The sequence below is a fragment of the Canis lupus genome, chromosome 21 (assembly GCF_048164855.1).
Source record: "Canis lupus baileyi chromosome 21, mCanLup2.hap1, whole genome shotgun sequence".
NCBI lineage: Eukaryota > Metazoa > Chordata > Mammalia > Carnivora > Canidae > Canis > Canis lupus.
The window spans coordinates 3,295,177-3,318,838 of record NC_132858.1 but is presented as its reverse complement, the minus strand read 5'-3'; the positions used below and the strand labels follow the sequence as shown (position 1 = coordinate 3,318,838).

At 52.8% G+C, this 23,662-nt stretch overlaps 1 protein-coding gene across 3 annotated transcripts; it reads right to left on the bottom strand.

Moving 5' to 3' along the window:
- Positions 1–809: 809 nt before the first annotated feature.
- SLC22A11 (solute carrier family 22 member 11) lies at positions 810–18,471 on the bottom strand. 3 transcript variants are annotated; one of them, XM_072789714.1, is made up of 10 exons: positions 17,697–18,471; positions 16,252–16,355; positions 13,566–13,720; positions 13,297–13,465; positions 11,479–11,602; positions 10,558–10,673; positions 7,947–8,161; positions 6,202–6,310; positions 5,588–5,794; positions 810–4,167 (listed from the first exon to the last, which is right to left on the bottom strand). In XM_072789714.1, the coding sequence occupies exons 1-10, from the start codon at positions 18,087–18,089 to the stop codon at positions 4,104–4,106; spliced, it is 1,656 nt and encodes a 551-aa protein (XP_072645815.1). In that variant the 5' UTR covers positions 18,090–18,471; the 3' UTR covers positions 810–4,103. The 3 variants fall into 3 exon arrangements, with proteins under 3 accessions (XP_072645815.1, XP_072645816.1, XP_072645817.1); XM_072789715.1 differs by having other exon boundaries at positions 5,588–5,636; XM_072789716.1 differs by lacking the exon at positions 6,202–6,310 and having other exon boundaries at positions 5,588–5,636.
- Between the last annotated feature and the right edge of the window lie 5,191 nt (positions 18,472–23,662).

Genomic DNA, 23,662 nt, shown 5'->3' with positions numbered 1-23,662 from the left:
CAATGTTGCTCTTCTTTTTCAAAATCAATTTGGCTGATCTAGGTCCCTTGCATTTTCATATACATTTTAGGATGAATGTGTCAATTTATACTGAAAAACAAAACAAAACACCTATCTGCTGGCATTTGACTGAAATTGCATTGAATCTATAGATTAATTTGTGAAGAATTGACAACTTGATGATATTGAGTCTTCCTATCCATGAATATGGTATATCTCTTGATTTATTTAGGTCTTCTTTAATTTCCTTCTGCAAAGTTTTATGTTTTTCTGTTTATAGATCTTGTCTTTCTTTAATTGGGTTTATCCCTAGAAATCACATTTTCCCATGCTGTTGTTAAGTGGTATTATGTTAAACATTTGATTTCTGATTGCTACAAGTATATAGAAATGCAACAGATTTTTGTATCTTGACCTTGTCTCCTGTAACCTTGCTAATCTCATTTATTAGTTCTAGTAACATTTTTGCATATTTCTTAGGATTTTCTACAATTTTGTCATCTGCAAATTAAAGATACTTTCATGTCTTCCTTTCTTGTCTAGATGCCTTTTATTTATTTATTTTTTTATTGCACTGACTAGAACCAATATTGAATAGAAGTGGTGAGAATGGGCATCCTAGCTTCAGTCCTGACCTTGACAAGAAAGCATTCAGTCTTTCACCATAAGATATGATGCTACCTGTAGGTTTTTCATAGACATCCTTTGTCAGGTGAGGAAACTCACTAATTTGCTGAATGCTGTTTATCAGGAATGAATGTTGAATTTTGTCAAATGCACATTCTGTATCCTTTGAGATGATCATCTGGTTTTTCCTCTATAGTTTTTTTTTTTTTTTTTTTTTTTTTTTACGATTTTATTTATTTATTTGAGAGAGAGCACAAGCAATAGGGAGGGGCAGGAGAAGAAGCAGACTCCAGGTTGAGTGGGGAGCTCAATGAGGAACTCAATCCCAGACCCTAAGATCATGACATGAGTTGAAGGTAGATGCTTAACTAACTTAGCCACCCAGATGCTCCCTCCTCTATAGTTTGTTAATAATTTAGTTTGTTAATCTTGATTTTTGAACGTTAAATCAACTTTGCTCTCCTGGGACAAACTCCACTATTGCCCTTCTTAGCGTAATGTTGGATTTAATTTTCTAAATGTTTGTTAAGAATTTTTGTGTCTGGGCGGCCCGGGTGGCTCAGCGGTTTAGCGCCGCCTTCAGCCCAGGGCCTGATCCTGGGGACCCGGGATCAAGTCCCACGTCGGGCTCCCTGCATGGAGCCTGCTTCTCCCTCTACCTGTGTCTCTGCCTCTCTCTTTCTCATGAATAAATAAAAATTTAAAAAAAGAATTTTTGTGTCCATGTTTGTAAAAGATATTGGTTTATAGTTTTTTGTTATATCTTTTTCTGACTTTGGAGTCAAAGGTGATGCTGGCCTCAAAAAATGAGCTGGAAAGTGTTATCTCTTTTTCAATCTTCTGGAAGATCTTGGGCATAACTGTTATTTGTTATTTTTTTGCTTAGTTTGGCAGGATTCACCAGTGAAGCCATCTGGGCCTGTTGTTTCCTCTGTGGGAAGGTTTTAAACCACAACCTGAATTTCTTTCACAGATATAGGGCTAATAATGTTATCTATTTCTTCTTAAGCAAGCTTTGCTAGTTCATAGCCTTCAGGAAATTTGTTAATTTCACCTAAGTTGTCAAACTTATTGGTAAAATGTTGCTCATAATATTCTTCTATCATTTTAATGTCTGTAGGATTGATAGTGATGCTTCTTTTTTCACTCTTGATATTGGTAATGTGTGTCTTTCCATTTTTTTCTCCTAATCAGTACATCTATAAATTTATAAATTTTATTGTCTTCTCAAAGAACCATGGATTTACTTGATCATTTTCTATTTTTCTGACTTCTGTTTATTGTTTCCTTTCTTTTACTTACTTTAGTTTTAATTACCTCTTTTTTTTCTGGTTTCTAAAGGTGGAAGCTGATATATTGAATTTGAGATTGCCTTCCTTTCTAATGTAATCACTTAATGAGATGTTTCTCTTGAATCTCTAGCTTCATCTCACAAGTTTTGATATGTCATTTTTTAAAATTTTCATTCAATTCAAAATATTTTCTAATTTCCTTTGCGATTGTTTCTTTGGCCCAGGGGTTATTTAGAGCGTGCTGTTCAGTGTGAAGGAGTTTTCTAGATATCCTTCTGCTACTGATTTCTAATTTCTCTCCAAGAGGATCCAAGTACATACTTTATATAATTTGAATTTTTAAAAGTTTATTACACGTGAAGCAAGGCTAGAGACCCATGGGACCTGTTGATGGGGAAGTGTGATCTTTATCATGAGCCACTAGAGGGTTTTAAGCAGATAGGGGATTTGATTTGAATTGTGTTTGATTGGTCTAGTGTGCGTCGGATTTAGGGAAATGGGGATATTTGTGGCTTGAGGCTTCCCTGAATCATCCAAAGAGAATGGACAGTTGTCTAGAGGGTCTGGCTCTCCAGGGAAGGGTGTGGGAGTAACTCTGTGACATGGCTGCAGATGAGGGTGAGGAGATTGAGGTGCAAGAAAGAGCTTTAGACTGGGAGCCCAGCCAGAGCTCAGCCGTGTGACTCCAACCAAGCATGTCACTCCACCTCTCTGAGCTTTTGTTTCCTCACCTCTAAAGTAGGTGGTCAGTCTCAATGATCCCACAGTTTTAGCAGCATGGGCTGCTGTCAGCACAGGGAGGATCTTTGTGTGAATTAGGCAAAGGTGTGACTACTTGAGACAGACAAAAAACCAAAGGGTCCCCTGTGTTGTGAGGCCTCAAATAAAGGCCTAATACTGTATGCTGCCTTGACATGTAGGGAAATCATGAGGGTCTTGAATGATAGAATTGCAAGCCCTGCCCCAACTGCTCCTGTGGAGTTCCCATAGCAAACAACACTTTTAGCAACCAGGTGCCATTCCTGTTACTCCTGAGCAGGGGGCTTCAGTTCCCTGTCCATGCGTGAGATTCCTTGGACAAGCCAATCACATCCTCCCTTGGGAATAGGGGTCACTTTGCCTTCTTGGTGTTACAAAGTCTGCCTCCCACAGCCCCTGCTAGTTCACGCTGTTTCTGTGTGTGGCACCGCTCCCCCTGGGCTGTGAGTACCTGTAAGTAATGAACACAACAACTGGTCTCAGCTGTCTAGTGTTAGACCATCCCAAAATCACAGGCAGGAAGCTCTCCCTTGCCAACGGGTATGTAGGAGGCGATGAACACAACTTCTGGGCCAGTGCAGCCTAGGTGGGATTTCAGCCTCCACAGGTCTCCTCAGCTAGTGCCTTGGGCAGAGGACAACCTGAACACCTGTACCTGGCACTTCTGTTAGCAGGTTCTGTTGGACTCTTGTCTGTGCTAAGATCTGTTAACCCTATTACCCTCCCCCTGCCCCCAGGGGTAGGTTCCATGATTATTTCCATTTTACAGATGAGGACTCTGGTGGAGGAGAGACCGGGGACCCAGATCAGTCCAGATCCTTCCCCAACCCCCCCCTTTTTTTTTGCTTAAAGATTTTATTTATTTATTTGACAGAAAGAGAGAGAGCACAAGCAGGGGAAGCAGTAGGCAGAGGGAGAGGGAGAAGCAGACTTCCTGCCAAGCAGGAAGCCCAATGTGGGGCTTGATCCCAGGACCCTGGGACCATGACCTGAGCTGAAGGCAGACGTTTCATCACCTGAGCTTCCCAGGTGCCCCCGGATCCTTCCCTTTCTGTCCTATGATCTGCTCTGGTAGATCAGAGGTAAGAAACCTGCAGCTCCCAGCTCAGTGAAGTGAGTCAGGAGTTCTGAATGAAGGTGTGAAGAGGAGAGCCTGGCAGGGGTTAACGGGCCATCCTGTTAACCGGCCAGGGTCTGCAGGCCTGAGGTTGGGGGAGCATCTGACCAGGATGTGGGGGAAGAGAAGTGAGTGGGAAAGCAGCCTTCAGCCTCAGTGGATGGCAATGCTGGCTCTCAGCCCAGCAGCCTGGCACCGGCCACGCCAGACCCTCAGGAGTCTCCAAACTGCTTCCACCCTCCACTGGAGAGAAGGCAATTCCCTTCATAGGGATCTTTAGCCAAAGAGGCTCCACACAGGCAGAGTTGCTAGAACCAGGTACTTTCTGTAATGATCACCTCTTGACGCTTGCCCCTGGCAGCTGCTGATTTCCTGGAATTATCGAAAGACAGAGCAGTGGTGTGTGATGAGACGACAGCTCAAGGCTCAGAGGGCAGAAGTGGGGGGTCAAGTCTTATGAGCACAAAAGCTCCATGAGATTAGGGTTTGCTTTTCTGCTGGGTCCCCAAAGCATAAGACAGTGCCTGAAACATAGTAGGCATTCAAAAAAGTAAAAGAGTAAGTCCTGCTTCCCTGCTTCTTAGCTGAGTGTCCTCAGGCAAGTTACATGACCTCTCTGTGGCTTCATTTTCTTGGCAGTGAGATCGAACATAACATAACATAACCTCATAGGGTTGTTTGGATTAAGTAAGATTGAAGCAGGAGGGGTCCCCTGAGTACCAGAGCACCAGCTGTTAGTATTGGTATTCAAGATTTTATTTATTTATTTATTTGTTTGAGAGAGAGAGAAGCAGACTCACTGCTGAGCTCGGAGCCCGACCCAGGGTTAGATCTCATGACTCTGAGATCATGACCTGAGCCGAAGTCAAGAGTTGGACGCTCTATGGGTCAATCGACTGAGTCGCCCAGGCACCCCCATCCTTTGTTCCTGCTCAGCCTGTTGACACCCCATGACCATGCTCACCCGGGACACAGCAGCCACACTCATGGGGCCTGTGCGGTGGGCCAGACCCTGTTCTCAGTGCTTTAATATAATAGCTTCAATTCGAAAACAGCTCTTTGAGCTCGGCTGGATTTTGTTTTAACCTCCATTTTGCAAATGAGGAAGCAGAATATCGTAGTGATTCTGGCCATGACATAAACTTGAGGAACGCTCCCTCATTTCTGTTCTCTCAAAGAATGGTGTGAGGGTAGCATGATCTGTTCCAGAACTGAGCTGTTGGTCTGCCTGCCTGGGCCTGGGATTCCTTGTGGCAGTCAGGGCTGGCTCCACCCTCTTGGGTGTGAGTTGGGTAAGAGAGGTAAGCACATGCCCAGGTAGGAAGGATTCAGTCCCAGGTAGTCTGGTGGCAGAGCCAGGCTCATCGTCTCTACATTTCCCTGCCTAAGGGACGATGGCTTTCTACCTGTAAGACCTTGAATCATCCCTTCATCTCTCTGAGCCTCTGCTAAACGGGGATGGGAATAGTCTCTTCCTGGCAGTGTGCTACGACGATTACACCAATTACACGATTATGTGGTTTCAGACACAAGCCTTATGCCCCCCGGGTCGTTGCCCTGAGGCACCAGGATCACTGTCAGCACTTGCACTCTGCAAACGGGAGCTGCTGGTCCCATCTGGATGACAAGCCCAGCCCAGCTCCTGTCTCGGTGTCATCTAGCACATCTCCCTGACCCTTGGGCTCTCCTGTCTGGGGGCTGTGGGGACACCTGCCCCCCACCTCCACAGCCCTGCCCAGCTACCTCCCAGAAGCCCAGCCCTATACTCCCAGGGTGGCCAAGGATCACTCACTGGCTCTCCAGGTCCTGGATGGTGTCAGGAAGTGGAAGTCCCTGGGTCTCTGGGAGGAAGAGCAGGAGGATGAGGCTGGAAACGATGGGAATGACACCATAGGAGATGGGGGCCAGCAGGGGCAGGGCCTGGCGAGTCAGCCTGATTAGGGGGCCCAACACAGCCCCCAGACGACCTGCCGACTGCAGGAAGCCATCTGCTGTCATCCTGTGGGTGGAGGAAGGGGGTCCAGACCCATGTAACAGCCATCACTTTCAAGAAGGGGGCTTTACTAGATGGGTGGGGTGGGGGGGGCATGTGGCTGGTCCAGGATGTGCCAAGGGAGGGAAAGTTGGGTGGAAGGAGCTGCACTCCTTGAAGTCTCTTCTAACACCACCTCCTCCATGGAGCCCACCTAGATTTTCCCATCTGAAAGGTGCCTCTGCTTCCTGAGAACATCCAATCCAGTCCTTTCATGGACTCTGTAGGACCCACCCCATTCTCCCTGGTCGGCTGCATGTTCCCAGATGCCCAGCCCCTCCTTGTCCTCCCCACTGGCCTTCCCAAGGATGTCCCCTTCTCTCCCGCCCAGGGTCTGGCCGCCTTTCCTGGGTGCAGCATGCAGCTCAGCCTACCGCAGTACAGTTGGGTAGAGTTCAGGCTTGTAGACAGAGATAGAGGTTAAGCTTATGCCAAAGCATCCCTTTCCCAGCACGGCGAAGGCCACGCGCAGGGTCTGCAAATCTGGGCAGAGGAAGAGGGTTGCAGTGGTGTCCGCCCGGTGGCGGGGGTGGGGGGGGGTTCCCAGTCGGCCCAGAGCAGAGGCGCTGGGTCCTCCTGCCAGGCTTCTTTGATCATACACAGGCGCCCTGTGGTGCTAACTGGGTGCCTGGCCGACCAGGGCTGAAGGGGCTGCGAGTGCAGGAGGACATCGCGGTGGGTGGGCTGGAGGGGGCGGGGCCAGAACCCAGCCAGGTCTGGGGTGGGGGAGGATGGCTCCTGGGGCCTGCTCCCTACAGTGCCACTGTGCTGGGGCCCTTTGGGTCCTGGGCGTGCTTCCTCCCGTGATGGAGAGGGTCATGAGCCGTCCTTCCCCTGCCCTCCGCCCGCCTGTGGGAACTCTGGTTTTTGCGGGGAGCCCTGGCAGGAAGCCGAGGCCCACTCCACACTCGGCCAAGGATGCTGGGCCTCAGCTTTCCCTGAGGAAAGGGATTACACCACACGTTGTTGTAATGAAGAGTCTCATGAACTGTCACACATTTGTCTTTGCAAGCTTTCTCCGAGCACTGCCTCTTGCTACTTGTTTAGGAGGCCATCCCTCTGCCTCCTTCCTTGGCCTCCCTCCAGGCTTTGCTATCAGAACTCACGTCCCTGCTCCTCCACCTGGCCTTGAGACATGAAAGGAGACTTGAGAGGGTTTTCAGGGCATTATAGCCTCATTCAGAAAGAAAACACTAAGGCAAGGGCCCTTACCAGCAATTGGCACACAAATGCCTCCTGCTTCTTAAACAAGGGAGAAGAACGTCACCGCGGCCACCAGGCTGGGTGTTCTTGCCTCACTTCAAAGCAACCTAAAGGGCAGCCCTGGTGGCTCAGAGGTTTAGCGCCACCTTCAGCCCAGGGCGTGGTCCTGGGGCTCCCGGGAGTCCCACGTCGGGCTCCCTGCATGGGGCCTGCTTCTCCCTCCACCTGTATCTCTGCCTCTCTCTCTCTCTCTCTCTCTGTGTCTCTTATGAATAAATAAATCTTAAAACAAAAACAAAGGGCAGCCCTGGTGGCGCAGTGGTTTGGCGCCGCCTGTAGCCTGGGGTGTGATCCTGGAGACCCGGGATCAAGTCCCACATCGAGCTCCTTGCATGGAGCCTGCTTCTCCCTCTCCCTGTGTCTCTGCCTCTCTTTCTCTGTGTCTATGAATAAATAAATAAATAAATAAATAAATAAATAAATAAATAAATAAACAAACGAACAAACAAATAAATAAATAATAAATTCTTAAACAAATAAAAATAAAAAATAAAACAAAAACAAAAACAAAACAAAGCAACCTCACAGCTTCCCCAGCCCTTCCTCCCACCTCAGGCCCAGCCTCTGGCTCAGAAGTCTGGTCCCAGCCCTGGCCCTGTCACTGGCTACCTGAGTGACCTGCAGCACCTGGCTTCAGCTCTCTAAACCTCAATTGCTTCAGGGGAACAGGTGGGGGGCCGGTGGAGGGAGGGTTGGATGCCTGAGCTTGATGTGGCCAAGTGCTTGGGACCTGGGAAGGGGGAGGACCCCAGGGGGCGAATGCAGTGGGGGTGGGAGGCAGGGAAGCCAGTGCCCCAGGCCCTCAGCTAGCTCCTCAGCCCACTCAGGTCACCCCTCCATGCTGCCTTGGCCTCACCTTGGGGGACCAGTATGTTGGCCAGGATGGAGAGGCCAGCTATGGTCTGGAAGCTGGCCAAGGTCATGCGGCGGCCCAAGAAGCTGAGCAAGAAAGTGGTAGTGGCCCGGGCCAGTAAGTCCACAGCTCCGAAGAGGACCTGGAGGAGGAAGATGTCACTCCCCAGGTTTTGCAGGTCAAGGACCAGCCCGTAGTAGGAGATCATCTGGGAGAAGCTGTAGGGCAAAACCAGAAATCAGAACCCTGTCCCACAGGGGAGAGGGTACCCCTGCAGTAACATCACACCTGGGCTGTCCCAGAGGGCACAGGCCACTCTGCACAGGTCACTGCTGGACCCAAAACACCCGTCTTCAGAATGCAGGACGCACTTCTCTAGAGTGAGGCCAGCCCAGAAACAAAAGGGCAGGCTTCATTCATTCATCCTTAGCTGGTCACTTCTCAGGATCCCTGGCCACCAGCCTGCGGGGACACTTAACTCTCTGGGCTGACAGGCTGTGTGGGTCAAGCTGAGCTCTAGGTCTGGCCCTAGCACCCTCTGACTCTGCTTCCAGTCACGGCCTCAAACCAAGAGCTGGCCCCAGCTCTGCTAGCCATGACCCTGGGGGAGTCTCTGCCCCTTCCTGGATGCCAGTTTCTTTATCTTGAAAGATGAGATTAATAGTAGAATGAGGTGGGCTGTGTTGTCCTTTTTTTCAGGATGGAAAGTCTTATTTTCCTAGCCTCTGGGAGTACTACCTCTCAGCTGGGGAGAACATCCCATGACACAGGCCAGAGTGAAGGGATCAGAAGGGCCACCCCAGCTCCTTGAGCCCTCCATGGCCTTGCTGTGACAGTCCCACCGGACTGCTCCCCTGCCCCGCTGCTCTCTTCCCTCCCCCAGCCTCCCCATCCCAGTCCACAGGAAGTGATCCAAGAGCCCTCTCCAATGAACTTCCTCTCACTGAACTCCATCCCAAGTCTGCTGGCCAGTGGGTGAGGGGGGTGAGGGGGTGGACATGAGACAGACCACCTGGCCACTGGCTCCCGAGTTCCTGAAGCTGAAATTCACAGTAGCTGGATTTCAGCAGTTTGGAAATTGAATTTGGATCCAGCAGTGGCCACAATGTGAGATAATTCCCTACCACTTTTCAAATTGGTTCCCTTCGCTCACCTCAGCCCTCCCCTGGGCCGCACCTGAGCGCGGCACCCAACAGGCATCTGACACCACCTGCCAACAGCTGCAGACTACAGCTGCAGTCCCCGAGGAAACAGCAGCGTTTCCTGGAGTTTGTGGAAGCCACGTGGGGGAGGGGCTCAGCTCTGGCTCAGAGTTGACACCGAGGACCTAGAGCCAGTACCAAAGGGGTTAACAGTGGGAGCCAAAAACCCACCAGGTGAACCAATACCCAGCTTGTGATTTGAATAACAATGGATGCGGGTAGCCCCTGGGAGCCCAGAGGAAGCCTTGCAAGTTTTGAAAGAAAGGCCCGGGACATTCCTGGCACCAGGCACTCCTCATTTGTCAGAACTTAACCCAGAAAAAAAAAAAAAAAAAAAAAAAAAAAAAGGCATTTGATCCATTCTCTATTCTAAGATGTAGCAAATATTTGCCATTAGAACCCATATGTGGTTAAATATAGCATGAAATAAACGCTTTCCTAATCTTTAGATTTATTTCAAGAGCAAGTATCCATCAAACCTGACCCTGACTTCTCAGTGTGCTCTCTGCAAGTCACTGGAACTGAATTTGTTTTATTAAGGGGCCTTCTCCTGGTCCCAGGTGCCTGTGGGTGCCAAGACCAGGCTTGCTGGGGAGTCGCTGCTCCCTGTGGGCCTGGTGGGCGGCCTAGGGCAAGGAGGTAGCTCAGCCAAGTTTCAAATCCTGTCCTGCCATCTTGGGCAAGTGACCTGCCCTGCTGGGCCCTGTCCTGCCGTCCCATCTGTAAATGAACTTGAGGAAAGTGGGCCAGTGGCCCTCTTCAGTGGCTACCGAGGGTCCCCCAGCTCTAGAGACAGAGGCTCGGCCCCTAGCCTGGGCTTCAGCCTGCCCCTGCCCCTGCCCTCCAGCTGGCTTCCAGCAGGAGCTCCATGGCTCTCCACAGTGCCTGGGGGACTCCTGCCTCCTGGGGGAGCAGGCCAAGCAGGAATGAGGCCCAGCAGGAGTCGTCCCCCCCCACTCCCGCCACCCCTGCTCCGCCTCCGTCCCCCACTCCCCCTATCTCCCCCAACACAGTACAGGCTGCTTTTAGGCCACAGGCCTGGGCAATGAAAGCCCCAGCAAGGTAGAAGCCCACAGCGACCACCAGGCTGAATGCAAACAGGCCCACCAGCAACGCCCCTCCATACAGCCTAAGCCCTAGCTGACCCACCAGCCCAGGAGCAAAGTAAAGTTCCACAGCTTCCCCTACCTCCTCCCCGTCCCTCCCGGTTAACCCCAGCTCCCCCTCACCTCCAGGCAGACACCTCTCCTCCGTCCTGCCTGCTGCTCCCCTGCAGTGTATTCAGTAAACCCCTAACCCCTTTGCTCTGCCTTGGGGGCGCTCTGTCGCGGCCCTGGGCCCTGGCCGCTGGCCTCCCCTGATCCAACCCCCGGGCCTCAGCCCTGCCTCTGGGAGCGGTGAGCAGGCCCTACCTCACCAGGAACATGCTGCAGCTTCGCCAGCGGAGCACGGGCACGAGAAACAGGTCGAGCACTGACTTGCGGGCCTTCGAGGAGGCCACCTCCTCCTCCATGCTAGTCATGAGCACCTGCGGGGAGGACGGGGCGTGGCGAGGGGTGCGGGGGCATCGGCCGGCTCGGAAAGGTGTCCAGGTGGGCAGAGTGATGGGAGGAGCCCGGCCTTGGCTTCAGGAAACAGGAGAGCCTTGGGGTGGGGGCAGCGATGGAGAAGGAAAGATTTCTCTCCGTTTTTTGTTTTTTTTTTAACTCCCCGCTGAGCAGGCTCAGCAGGCTCAGGTTAAGGCAGATGCTTAACCAGAGCTCTCTTCTGCGGACCTGGCCCACCTACCCTGAGCTAAGGAGCCAGTCTCACGTCGCAGCTCTGGCCCTCTGAGCTGCCGGCCGCAGGCTGCTCTTGGCAGTTACTACACAAAGCCCTGCCCACCCTGTTCTTCATGGCTGGCATCAGGGCGCGCCTCCCCCTCCAGCCACACTGGCACCCCACTGCCCCAAAGTGCCCATCCAGACTCTTCCTGCACCCCTGGGCCCTGCCTGCCCTGTGCTCAGCTCAGTCTTGGTCAGCTCACTTCGTCCTGGAAGCCTTCCCCAATCCTCCTATCCCTATGCTGTTTTCTCGATTCTGACCGTACATCCTCCCACATCTACTTCCTTGAAATAATTACCGTCAGATGGGCACATCCAGTTTTCCAAACACTGAAAAGCCCTGTGAGGTGAGCATGCACTGTGTGTGGTTGAAAGCAGCGGACAGGGAGGCGAGGTGGGTTGTTACTGCTGTTATTGGAGTGGATAGCAGTGAAGTTGATGGTAAGACATAAGTGACTGTCCTCTCCCTGTCATGTCCCCCATTTTGGGTCACAAACAGTAGCATCTCACCTCTACAGTCAGTGACTTCGTGGCTTCCTTGTGGCCATTTATCCTGGACACCTTTTTGAGCTCCCGAAGCGCTTGTTCTGGTTTGCCCATGATAATCAGCCATCGGGCAGACTCTGGCAGCCACCTGTTAAAGAAGCAGATGCTTGGAATGCCTGGGTGGCTCAGTGGTTGAGCATGTGCCTTCAGCTCAGGTTGTGGTCCTGGGGTCCTGGGGTCCTGGGATCGAGTTCCACATTGGGTTCCCTGCGAGGAGCTTGATTCTCCCTCTGCCTGTGTCTCTGCCTCTCTCTGTGTTTCTCATTAAAAGGAGAAGAAGAAGGAGGAGGAGGAGAAGAAGAAGAAGAAGAAGAAGCAGCAGCAGCAGCTTGCCTGGGCCTCTGCTTTCTTCCTGCATCCTGGGCCTTCCTCGCCAGGTCAGAAGGGGAAGGGAGCAGCAGCTCCCCCAGCTGCAGTGGTTGAGAGATGCCAGCCTCTCTCCTCTCTGCACTGGTAGGGCCAGGCTGGCAGACTGGCAGTCCCTCATGCTTTCAGAATAAAGCTGAGTCCCAGGGCCTGGCCGCCCTCTTTGCCCCTCGCCACTCCATCTGGCTTCCTGGCTGCCTGGAGCCGGCCTGCCTGAGCCTCGCATACAGCCCTTGCACGGGCTGCCTGGACATACAGTGGTCCTGAGCCCATTTCTATGATAGAAAGCTCACATCATGCTAAATTTAAGACACACACACTAAAAACATCCCCAGCCAGAACTGCGTGGTTTTATAAATGTAGTCTGCTTCTTCCCAGCGTCACGGTAGGGAGGGGCATCTCTTGGGTGAAAGGACTGGAGTTTCCCCAGCCTAGCAGGCTCAGGGAAGCTAAGAATTGTAGGGAAGCTAAGAATTTCCGGAGGCATAGTGGTTCAAAGAGGCGGCCTGCTGGGGTTCAAATCCTGCCTCTGGCACTTACCAGCTATGTGGCCTTGGCCAAGTCATTGAACCTCTCTGAGCCTCAATCCCTCATCTGAAAATGTGGTCACTGTATCATCTTCCTCACTAGAAGTTAATACACATCTGGTATGACCACCGGCCCCTGGGATGCACCCAACCAGTGTGACCAGAGAGGCCTAATGAAGTGTGACTATGGGATGTCTCTCTCCTCACTTACTGGATCCTGTTGCTATGATACAACTCCTCAAGATCAGTGGCTTTTGATCTGTTTTGTCTGCTGACGTGTCCCCATGACCTAAAACCATGTCTGGTGCAGGGCAATAAATACTCGAGAACGAACGAATGAGTCCTTGCTACTCTCTAAACCGCACAGTCGACTTGGTGCAGGTCTGTCCAACCCTGGTTCACGGACACAAGAACAACTTACAGGGTCGTGAATTTGTGACTGTTTCCTTATCTCTTCCTCCAGCCCTCACCCAAGCAAGTGTTGCCAGACCTCAAGGAGTTTTGCAGCACTCCAAATAATCGTGATAATGGTATCTTCTCACATCCAACACCAGTCCTCACTGACTCAGATGTCCAAGGGCGGGCAAGTGATGTGAAGGGATGGGGCTGGCAGGTGGGGGGCAGCTGGTGCCGAGGAAGGGCAGGCCCGGAGGCCAGTGGGCCAGTTGGGAGCCTCAGACCTCCGGCTAAAATCCCCACCCTGGAACTCTGAACCTCCAAGAAATCCTTAGCAGGGGCTCTGCACACATCGTGGCTCGCCATGGCTCTCCGCATCTCGGGATCCCCCGCCAGCTAGGGCGGTGGGGGTGAGGGACACCCTGGCACTCCCCAGCCTCCCTCCTATCTAGTGATGTTCTCCCCAAGGGAGAAGGCCCCACACTGTACCGACCAGGAGATCAGGAAGATAGCAAAGAAGGGCGTCGACATGGCCAGCTGGAGGGCTCGCCAGTCCCGCAGGACGAACGCCATGGCCCCCAGGGTCATCTGGCCCAGGCTATAGGAGCATCCCACGATTGTTATGGTGACAGCCCTTCTGCGGGTCGTGGTCCACTCCGCCACTGAAAGCCGATGCAGACATGCAGGTAAGGGCCTCGCAGTGACTTTGAGCCCCATCCTCCCCACCCCACGGTGGCAGGTGGAGGCCGAGCAAGGACTCACCAAGTGTCACTGAGATCATGATGATGCCGGCCACTCCAAAAGCGCTCAAAAACCGGAGGCCACAGTAGATGAGGAAATTGGAAGCAAAGATGGTGCTGGTGTTGGCCAAAGCCACCTGCAGGCAGCACCAGCTCAGCACCGGCTTCCGCCCAAACCTGTGTCAAGAGACAAGAACCGTGAGGGCCTGGGGTGGGGCCCTAGGGACTTGGGCATAGAGGACTTCCTCTCTTGTGCTTCGAGGGAAGGGAGGGTTCAAGAGGATGGGGTGCCTACCGGGGCCCAGCATCGTGCGCCCAGTGTGCTTGTTATAAAAATGACCTCATGGTCAAGAATGGGCTTTGGTTGGGATGCCTGGGTGGTTCAGTGGTTGAGCATCTGCCTTTGGCTCAGGTCTTGATCCCAGGGTCCTGGGTTGGATTCCTGCATCAGGTTCCTCGCAGGGAGCCTGCTTCTCCCTCTGTCTATGTCTCTGCCTCTCTCTCTCTGTGTCTCTCATGAATAAATAAATAAAATCTTAAAAAAAAAAAAAGAATGGGTTTTGGTTGAATCACTGTATTTTTTTAAAAAGAGATTTTATTTATTTATTCATGACAGAGAGAGAGAGAGAGAGAGAGAGAGGCAGAGACACTGATAGAGGGAGAAGTAGGCTCCATGCAGGGAGCCCGATGTGGGACTTGATCCAGGAACTCCAGCATCACGCCCTGGGCCAAGGGCAGGCGCTAAACCACTGAGCCACCCAAGGATACCCGAATCACTGTATTGTACAACCAAAACTAACATTACAATGCATGTTCACTAACTGGAATTTAAATAAAAAGTTAAAGAAGATGGACCTTGGCATCAGAAGCTGGGTTTGAGCCCAGCTCTGTCCTGTCTGGGTGGACCTGGCGCACACAGCTCCATGTCTCTGAGCTGCTGTGAAATGGGGGGTGTGCATGATGACAGCCTCCCAGAGTGGTGACAATCATGATGGTGAGGAAGGGGGCTGTACCAGTCAGCTCCTCATCAGCCTGCGCAAGGGGACCCGAGCTCTGGGGGAGACCACCTCAGCTCTCCACCTGCACACTCACTGTGCTGCTACTGCCCCGAGGCTGGCTCAGCCCAAACCACCTGCATTTAGCTAAACTGTGTGTCAGTCCATGAGATAGATGTGGCCAAAGCTCGGCCCTGCCTGTCTGAGTAGTGCCCAGGAACAAGGACATCTAGCCCAGACCCAGGGCCAGGTCGGGATGCTGACTCCTGGCCCTGACGCTGGGCTTACTGGGTAACCTGTGGACCGGCGGGGATTTGGCTCCCTGTGTGGACAGCCTCTGGGGAATGAGCCATATAGTTGCACGGCAGCTGGTCCTCTGAAAGCGCCACCTGGACCATGTCCTTCCCTGCTGCCCCAGCTCCCCACCACATTCGGGATAAAATAAGGCCCGCAAATAACGATGGTAGCAGAGCCACAGCACCAGCCAATCCCGTGCCAGGCCCTGGCCCAAGCTCTGTATGTGATTAATTAACCCACAACAACCCCATGGATGGAGCCAGGTCCCCACTTACAGGAAGAAACTGAGGCACAGAGAAACCACGAACCCGCCTTCTAGGGAGCTGGGCAAAGAGGGGCAGGGATTAGAAGCTAGTGGTCAGATCCCCCAACCCGGGGCCCGCAGGGTCAGGAGAAAGTTGGGAAGCCATTCACTCATTCACAAAATAATGATTGAGGGCATTCCGTGTGCCGGATGCTGGGGTCACAGCACCAAAGCCCCTGCCTCCTTGGAGCTGTGTCTTGAGGGGACACACACAGTAGATGAGCTAGCAGGTGAGTGAGCAAGTACTGCCAGAGTGGGTGCAGTGATAAAGGAGAGAAGGCTCGGGGTTGGTGCCTGGGCCAGGGCGGGGCCTCCAGCTTTTGGTGGGAGGAGGTTGCCCTGGGTTGAGGCCTATATACTTGGCATTAAGAAACCATGGGAGAACCTGCAGAGCAAGGCACGGCCACCGCCCCCTGGCCACCAACCACCTCAGAGCTCTGCACTCCCCGGATGCCGAGGGTGCTCCCAGGGGGGCTGGCAGGGCTGTGCAGGAGAAGCTGAGTGCCAAGCAGGGGTGGGTGAGGATGGGGGAGAGGCAGAAACTTCCTCAGGGCAGTGGCCCTGGAGGACTTTAGGCTGGCATCAACCAGATCCATATAAGTTTCTGCAAAGTCACTCTGAATGGAGGCAAGAGACCCTTGAGGGGACCAGGGCCTTCCCTGGGCCAGAAAGGCAGGTGGCGTGGCCAAGGCGACGGTATGGAGGAGCGAGACGTGGGGCTAGGGGGTGTTCTGTGGGGCTGGGGGTGAGGGCAGGAGCACAGGGCTGGCTCCCGGGGTTGGGTATGTGCCATCGGCTGGGGGGCTATTTTCCTGGATGGAGTCTGGTGTGGAGGGGCTGGCCATGGGGAGTCAGTAGTCCAGCTTCAGCTGCGCCAAATGTGAGGCAAATGCCCCTCCACATGGAAACTCCAAACAGGCAGCTGGGTTTACAGGCAGAGTGGCAGGCCTGCAGTAGTGGGGTGTGCAGCTGGCCAAGAGAAGGTATGGGGCTAGGTCCTGGGGGCACCACCTCAGAAGGATGAGGAGCATAAAGGGGAAGAGCCAGAGGAGGGGAGGAGAATTTCTATTTCACAACATGTCATATACTTGGAGTTGGAAGAATATACTCACCGGTCAGAGAGGAGGCCCCAGAAGACAGACCCCATCAGGACCCCGGCCATGTAGATGGACTGGCCCATGGGCTTCAGGCCCTGGTATTCACACACTAGGTCCCACTGGAAGAGAAGGGGGGCACAGCAGCTTGGTTCAGGGGCTGTGGACTAGCAGAGCCTGGCTGGCAGAGGGAGGTCCAGGTTGGGAGGTCCCTGCCAGGAGCACTTGGTCAGCCTGGGTCCTGGGGGACGGGGGTGCCCCAGAGTCCTAGGGCCAGGTGACAGAGGTAGAAGGGGTGTGCTGGCAGGGGCCCCAGCTCTGTCCTCCCAGCTAGCTGCATGGCACACATGTGACAGCCACTTGGGGCGGGCGGTGGTGGGCAGGGGTGGGGGGTAGCTGAACTACAGGCTGGGAGTTCTAACTCTGCTGATCGCTGGCTGGGTGAGCCTGGGGAGGTCCTGCACCTGGCTGAGCCTGTTTTCTCACCCAGAAGCGGGGCTGTGCAGCTGCTTCCCTCACAGGGCCGCCAGGATGGGCAGAGATTGCTGAGCACGTGTCACCATAATTTTTGAGTGCCTCCTGCCCAGGCCAGGGCATCCATTGCCTGAACAGCCCCCACCAGGCAGCCCTACAGTAAGGCCTCACAGCTTTGCTCCATTTCTACCTTTCCACCTCTCTTGCCAGGGCCACTGCTGCAGGAGTCCCCTTTCCCCCAGGACAAAGTGATCTCTGGAAAATGCAAAGCAGATCACTCACTTCCTTGCCCCAAACCCTCCTGTGACTTTTCTTTGCACTTGAAGAAAGTGCTCTTCATCCACCTTCCCCCGCCTCGTGGCCTAGCCCCTGCCTGACCTTTTGCGCCCAGGCACACCGGACCCCCTTCTGCTCCTTCAATACCCCAGACCTGCTCCTTCTTGGACTTCTGTCCCCACCCAGCTTTCTCCCCACTGTCATGTGCCTGATTCCTTGTCTCCCAATCCAGGTCTCACCTCCTGAGAGGCAGGATGGGACGTGATGGAGACCCAGACTCTGGATCCTGACGGTCTGGGCTGAGCCAGGTTCTGGAGGGTTCGAGCTGTGTGTTCTGGGCAACTGATTTCACCTCACTGTGCTTCTGTTTTGTTCTTTACCAGATGCAGACTGTAACAATCCCCCCACCCCCATCCGCTCATGACATGGGAGTGAGACTATGGGGACAGCATCCAGAATAGAGCCTGCAGCTCTCCCGTTAGTGTGGGTTTAAATGTTGATTGATTCTGAATCTGCCAACAGAATGTCAGCTCCTCCAAGGCTCCCTGCTTCTCCTGGAACTCTAGTCTGTGATCAGGGTCTGGGCAGTGAGCAAATATGTGGGGAGGGAGTAGTGCCAATGGAAACCGTTCGATCTTTCCAGGCATGGGAGGGTGGCCGTCACTGGGGGGTCAGCTGAGAGAGCCGTGGGGTTGGTGGAGGGTGGCCCTTACCTCCGACACGATGGTGGAGGTGAAGGTGCTGTGGTCATACACCCAGCCGTCCACGCACGGCTCCGTGGCAGCCTCGCTCCAGTTGGTGGCCGTGGCGTTGGGGTCCAGGAGCTGCCACTGTGGTTGGCGGAAGCGGAGACACTGGTGGGGCTCGTGGTTGGGGCCTGGTGGGATGGAGATGGTCAGGAGGGCCTCGGAGGTGAGGTTTGCAGGGGCCTCAGAGCTATTGTCCAGCACATGGGCCCAGCAGCGGTGGCCGGGGATGGCAGCCGAGAAGTTCTCCATCAGCAGCTGGGGAGGCACCAAGATGGAAGGGAGCAGGAGAGTGAAGACCTGCAGGGCCTGGAAGAGACCCCCTCCCCCTGCACGCTCCAGGAGCTCAGCAAACGCCATGGATAGAGCTGCAGGTGGCTATCCTGGGGCCAGGGAGCCAGCGAGGGTCCAGCTACCGCCAGGAACCCCTAAGAAGCCCAGGATCCCTGGGCCATCAGACCTTCCACCCGCACTAGCCTGCCGCTGGGGTGGGACAGCGGGCTAGCACCGGCAGTCAGTCCCGAGATGCCCCGATGCTTTGCAGAAACGCCTCCTCATCACCCTCTTTCCTGGAATGACCACTTGGGTGCCCCACCCCTCCAGAGAGGGGACACTGGGGACAAAGCTCACTGTGCCCCGGCTGCCTGGGGCATCCGCGGGGCCCTGGTTCTCCAGCACCAAGAGTAAAAGATCAAGCAGGTGTGAAAAAAATAAGATGCAATCCGCTGCGATGTTACTGAGTTACAGTTAGTGTGGAGGGAAATAGCACTAGGCCTTGGCCTTGGTTAAAGTTTAATCTTAGCGTGGGCTCCTGGGCAGGACGGGCAGGGCTCGCTCCCGCTCCGCCACCGCCACCGCCACCGAGGGAGGCTGCCCTGCCCCAGCTCTCTGCTGGGGGGCTGCTCGCATTCCTGAATCCCAACTCTCAGAGCAATCCTTTAAGTCAGGAAACTGTTGGCCTCAACTTCACTCATGCTGGGCTACGATTTCAGCCTGTTTTGCTAAAGCCCCGAGGCTTCGAGGCTTCGGGGAAGTGGGTAAGCTCCAGGTGGGATGGAGCTGGCGAGGGCCCCCTGCCCCGCCCCCAGCCTGTGCTCACTGCCTCCTTTCTGCACCCCTCCCGCCAGGCACCTGGCAGACACATTACTTGGGGAAGCTTCTATTTCGAGGTTCCAGGCTGCCTTTATTAGACTGGAAGCTCCCCCCGGGTGGAAAGCATGGCTATGATCTCCTGACATCCCTTCGAAGCCCCTCTTGGGCCTGGAGCTGAGCAGGGGTGCAGACGGGGAAAGAGTGAAATCCAGCCTCCCCGCCCCGGTATCTAACTCAGGCCCAGCTCAGTGTGGGGGAAGGCAGCCCCCTCCCCACCACTCCCCCTAGGCTGAGCCTCTTGGTAGCAGTGGCTCCTGGCACCAAGGGCTCGCTGTGTGCTCAGCTCTTCGCTGACCTTGCTGTCCATACCCTCTCCTCCGCTCCTCACAGCAACCCACAAGAGAGTTGTTGCTAATTCCTCTAGACAAAGAAACTGAGGCTCAGAGAAGGCAGGCAGCTTGCCCCAGCTCACACAGCAGAGCAGCGATTGGAACCAGACACCGAAGCCTGAGCTGTTTCCAGTGCCCCTGGCCAGCTGCCACATGGCCTCTGGCCTGTCAAGGTCCAAATCCCAGCTAAAGGCAGGAATTCAGGATTGGGGTCAGAATTAGGGCCAGCCAAGGAGCAGGAAGTCATCTCCCAGGCTATGAAAGGATGGGCTGGTCAGTTCCGGAGAGAAGTCTGATGAGTGCTGAAAGTGTGGGTGAGGTATGGGTAGGTGTCTGGACTCTGAACTTCCCAGAACCTCCCCAGAGGGCTTGGAGAACCTGGTCATTGTGGCAGAAGGCTGAGGAGCTAGGGTTCTGGGCCTGGATTTCAAAGCCAGGGCTGCTTCTATATTCGGCCTCTCTGGGCAGGAACTCATTATGAATTTTTTTTTTAATTTTTATTAAGACTTTATTTGTTTATTCATGAGAGACACAGAGAGAGGCAGAGACACAGGCAGAGGGAGAAGCAGGCTCTCTGCAGGGAGCCCGATGTGGGACTTGATCCCGGGACCCCAGGATCATGATCTGAGCCAAAGGCAGACGCTCAACCACTGAGTCACCCAGGCGCCCTCATTATGAATTTTAAAATAGCAAATAGAGAGACGTGGCGAGAGAACCAACCCGTACTAGAGCAAAGGAGGCCATAAGCAAGGGGCCCATTGGGCACAGCCCTAGTGCAGAAGCCCGAAGGCTGAATCTCACAGTGAAAGGCTTTAGGCCATGGTTGTGCAAATATCATCCTCACAGGGGAAGGCCTGCTCCCCGTACCCCTGGGTCAGTGACTTTGAGGGCGCCCATTTCTGGCCCCTGATTTCTGGCCCCTGAAAGGCAGTGCTGCCATGTTCGGGTTTCAAAACTGAGCATGAGTCAGAAACCATGGGAACACGGGCTGAAATGCAGTGTCCCAGGTCCTGCCACAAGGAGAGGCCCCAGAATTTGCATTTAAAAATAAGCCCACAGATGATTCTGGGGCGCGGGGACCTGGCCTCACTTGGAGAATTGTGGGGCTAAAGGGAGCTGCTGAAATCCATGGCACCTGTGGGAGAATTCTTGTCTCTATTTCCTTTTCCCATATGCCTAAAAATGTTCTCTTTTCCCCTGCCCTTTGCCTGTCATGGACGCCCCTAGGCTTTGCTTACAGCAGAAGGTCAAACCTCCCAGATTTGCCAGAAGGCTCCCGGAATCTCCAACTGACTGTCTGCTTCCAGGCCAAGGAATTTTTAATTTGGGTTTTGGGTTTTTCTGGGGCTGCCTGGGGGCAGGGCTTGGTGCAGCTGCGCCGCCACCTCCTGGTCATATCCGGGACTGCAGGACTCCCAGCTCCTCGCACAGCCTCTCCTGCCCTAGGCACCTGAATCCCCCAAGGGCTCCCAGGTGGAGGGGGGCTAGCGGGCGTGGGGGAGGGATGCAGGGATGCAGGCAGCCTCAGATTATAGCTGCCAAGCTTCCAGAGTGTCTCATTGAATTAATTAGTGCAGCGTGAGCCCCCACTGGTTCTTAAAGAACCAAAATTGCCATTGGGCTGACTTTTCTAGCCAAGGGTTCGTGCAGGTGAAATGGCAGGGGCAGCCAGGGTGCTCAGCCACAAGCGCAGGCCTTCTGCCTAAGGTGATAAATGAAATGGGATAATGGATGGGCCTGACCTGGAATCTTAGCCATCACCTATCAGCACTGCCGTTCCCTGGACGCCTTCTCCTTTCTGTTTTCTTTTCTGGCATATCAGATCCAGCTGGGCTCCCTGGACCCGGACTCTCCCTGCAGTAGCAGAAAGACCCGAGATCTGGATGGGGAAAAGGTGAGGTTCTCTCCTAGATTCACACAGCAGCGGGCCTTAAGCTCGTAGCACTTCTTCCCTCCCTTTGAAGATCTCCCAGGTCTTACACGTTATAAAACCCCATCTGTGCAGACCCTCCTAAGTTCAACCAAGGGATTTTTTTTTTTAAGATTTGTTTATTCATGAGAGACAGAGGGAGAGGCAGAGGCAGAGACACAGGCAGAGGGAGACGCAGGCTCCCTGCAGGGAGCTGATGTGGGACTCGATCCCAGGACCCCGGGATCACGACCTGAGCCAAAGACAGATGCTCAACCACTGAGCCACCCGGGTGCCCCCAACCAAGAAACTTTCTGGAGGAAGGAGGATGAAGGGAACCTCTTCACTCAATTCCCTCATTCTTTCCTATGGTGGGCATGTTGTAAGAGTCCCAGCCTCACATAAGGAAAGCTCCTTCTCTGTACCCTTGGTCCCAACAATGCCACTCCCCAGGGGAACCCACGGGAATGCACCTTCTATGTATTTGCAAGCACATCAACATAAATCATTATAAATGGTTGTCTTTAATTCAGAAGTTGTATGTGTCCATGGCAAACAACCCAATGGTCCAAGACTGTGTAAAATGACAATTAAAAGTCCTTCTCCACTGCCACCCCCCCTGCCGCCTCAATTGCCCAGAGACAACTGCCACCAACAATGTATTTTCTTCCAGAAAAGTCTTAGAGCATCTCCAACATATGCAGTGTTTTATTACTATTTTTTAAGATTTTATTTGTTTATTCATAGACACAGAGAGAAAGAGGCAGAGACACAGGGTGAGGGAGAAGCAGGCTTCACGCAGGGAGCCCGATGTGGGACTCGATCCCAGGTCTCCAGGATCACACCCCAGGCTGCAGGTGGCTGCAAACCGCTGCGCCATTGGGGCTGCCCTGCAGTGTTTTAAAATTGTTGAATAGGCAGTAATTTCACACAGTTCAAAGAGATTGTGAAACAAAGTATATGATGGAGAAGCTCTCTTTCTCCCCACCCTTTGCACCCTTTGCAAGGGTCCTACTTGCCGCCCCACTTGCAGGAAACCAGTTTTAGTTTCTTGTGCATCCTTTCATATTGTCTTTCTAAAAACATACACAGGTAAATGTGCATTCTTACTTCATCCCTTTTGATGCAACAGTTTTTCACTTTTCATGTGCTTCCCATGGCATTACCCCCGCTTGTACTTGGGAGCGTGGAGCTTCAGTTTTTTTCGGCTGCAGAGTATTCTACTATATAGATTTACTATAATTTATTTAACTGGCCTCCTGTGGGTGAACACTTGGGTTGCATCTAATATTTTGATAATAAAAAGGTCCTGAAATCAGGAACTTTGCACATATACTCTTTCCAATGTGTGCTACTGTAGCTGTAGGATAAAATTCCAGAAGTGGTATCTTGGCGATCATTTCATAATGTGTGAAAATATCAAATCACTACATATACCTGAAACTAATAGGAGATTGTAATAGCAATTTTACTTCAATTAAAATCAAAATCTAGGGATGCCGGGTGGCGCAATAGGCTAATCATCTGACTCTTGACCTCAGCTCAAGTCTTGATCTCAGGGTCATGAGTTCAAGCCCTGCATTGAGCTCTGTGTGCTGGGCATGGAGACTATGTAAAAAAAAAAAAAAAAAAAAATCCAGAAAGTGGTATTGCTTAGTTGAATTGTGAAGTATAAGTGAGTCTGTGGCTTTGGAAGGCAGCCCCACTGCCCTACCCAGGGCCACAGCCACTGCTACTGTCCCAGCCCCCTACCTCAGGGCACCGTTACCACACTTACAGGGCCTGACCCGTATCACAGAAGACATGTGGCATCTCAGCATAGCTTTATTTTGCATTTCTTTTTTTTTTTTTAAAGATTTTATTTATTTATTCATGAGAGACACACAGCAAGAGGCAGAGACACAGGCAGAGGGAGAAGCAGACTCCCTGCAGGGAGCCCAGTGCGGGGGGGGGGGGGGGGGGGGGGGGGGGGGACGACTCCATCCCAGGATCATGACCTGAGCCAAAGGCAGACACTCAACCACTGAACCACCCAGGCATCCCTGCATTTCTTTTCTTATGAGTGAGGGTGAGCAACTTTTAACATATTTAAGATGTATTTGCACTTCTTTTTCTGTGAGCTGCTTCTTCACATTTTTATCAATTTTTTATTGCAGTTTGTAATTTCTGTACTAATTTCTATAATAAGCCCCTAGATAGTAGGGAGGTTGGCTCTTAGCCTGTGGAGAAAGTTGCCAGTACTTTTTTCCAGTCTGTCTTTTGACTTTGTTACTGTGCTGTTGTTACTGGTTTGTTTTTTCTTTGTAAAATTTTTTTTGTTACTGAATTTTCAATCTTTTCTTATTTGACTTTTGGATTTTGCATCATAATTAGAATAGCCTTCTCTACTCTGTGGTATTATTTTTTTTTAAGATTTTATTTATTCATGAGAGACAGAGAGAGAGAGACAGAGACACAGGCAGAGGGAGAAGCAGGCTCCATGCAGGGAGCCCGATGTGGGACTCGATCCCAGGACTCCAGGATCACGCCCTGGGCCGAAGGCA

Coding starts and splice junctions, on each gene's coding strand:
- SLC22A11 (XM_072789714.1), bottom strand. CDS start 18,089: ATGGCGTTTGCTGAGCTCCTGGAGCGTGCAGGGGGAGGGGGTCTCTTC. Junction 13,466..13,565: donor CATGATCTCAGTGACACTTG/GTGAGTCCTTGC, acceptor ATCGGCTTTCAG/TGGCGGAGTGGACCACGACC. Junction 4,168..5,587: donor ATCCAGGACCTGGAGAGCCA/GTGAGTGATCCT, acceptor CGATAATTCCAG/GAAATCAGCAGCTGCCAGGG.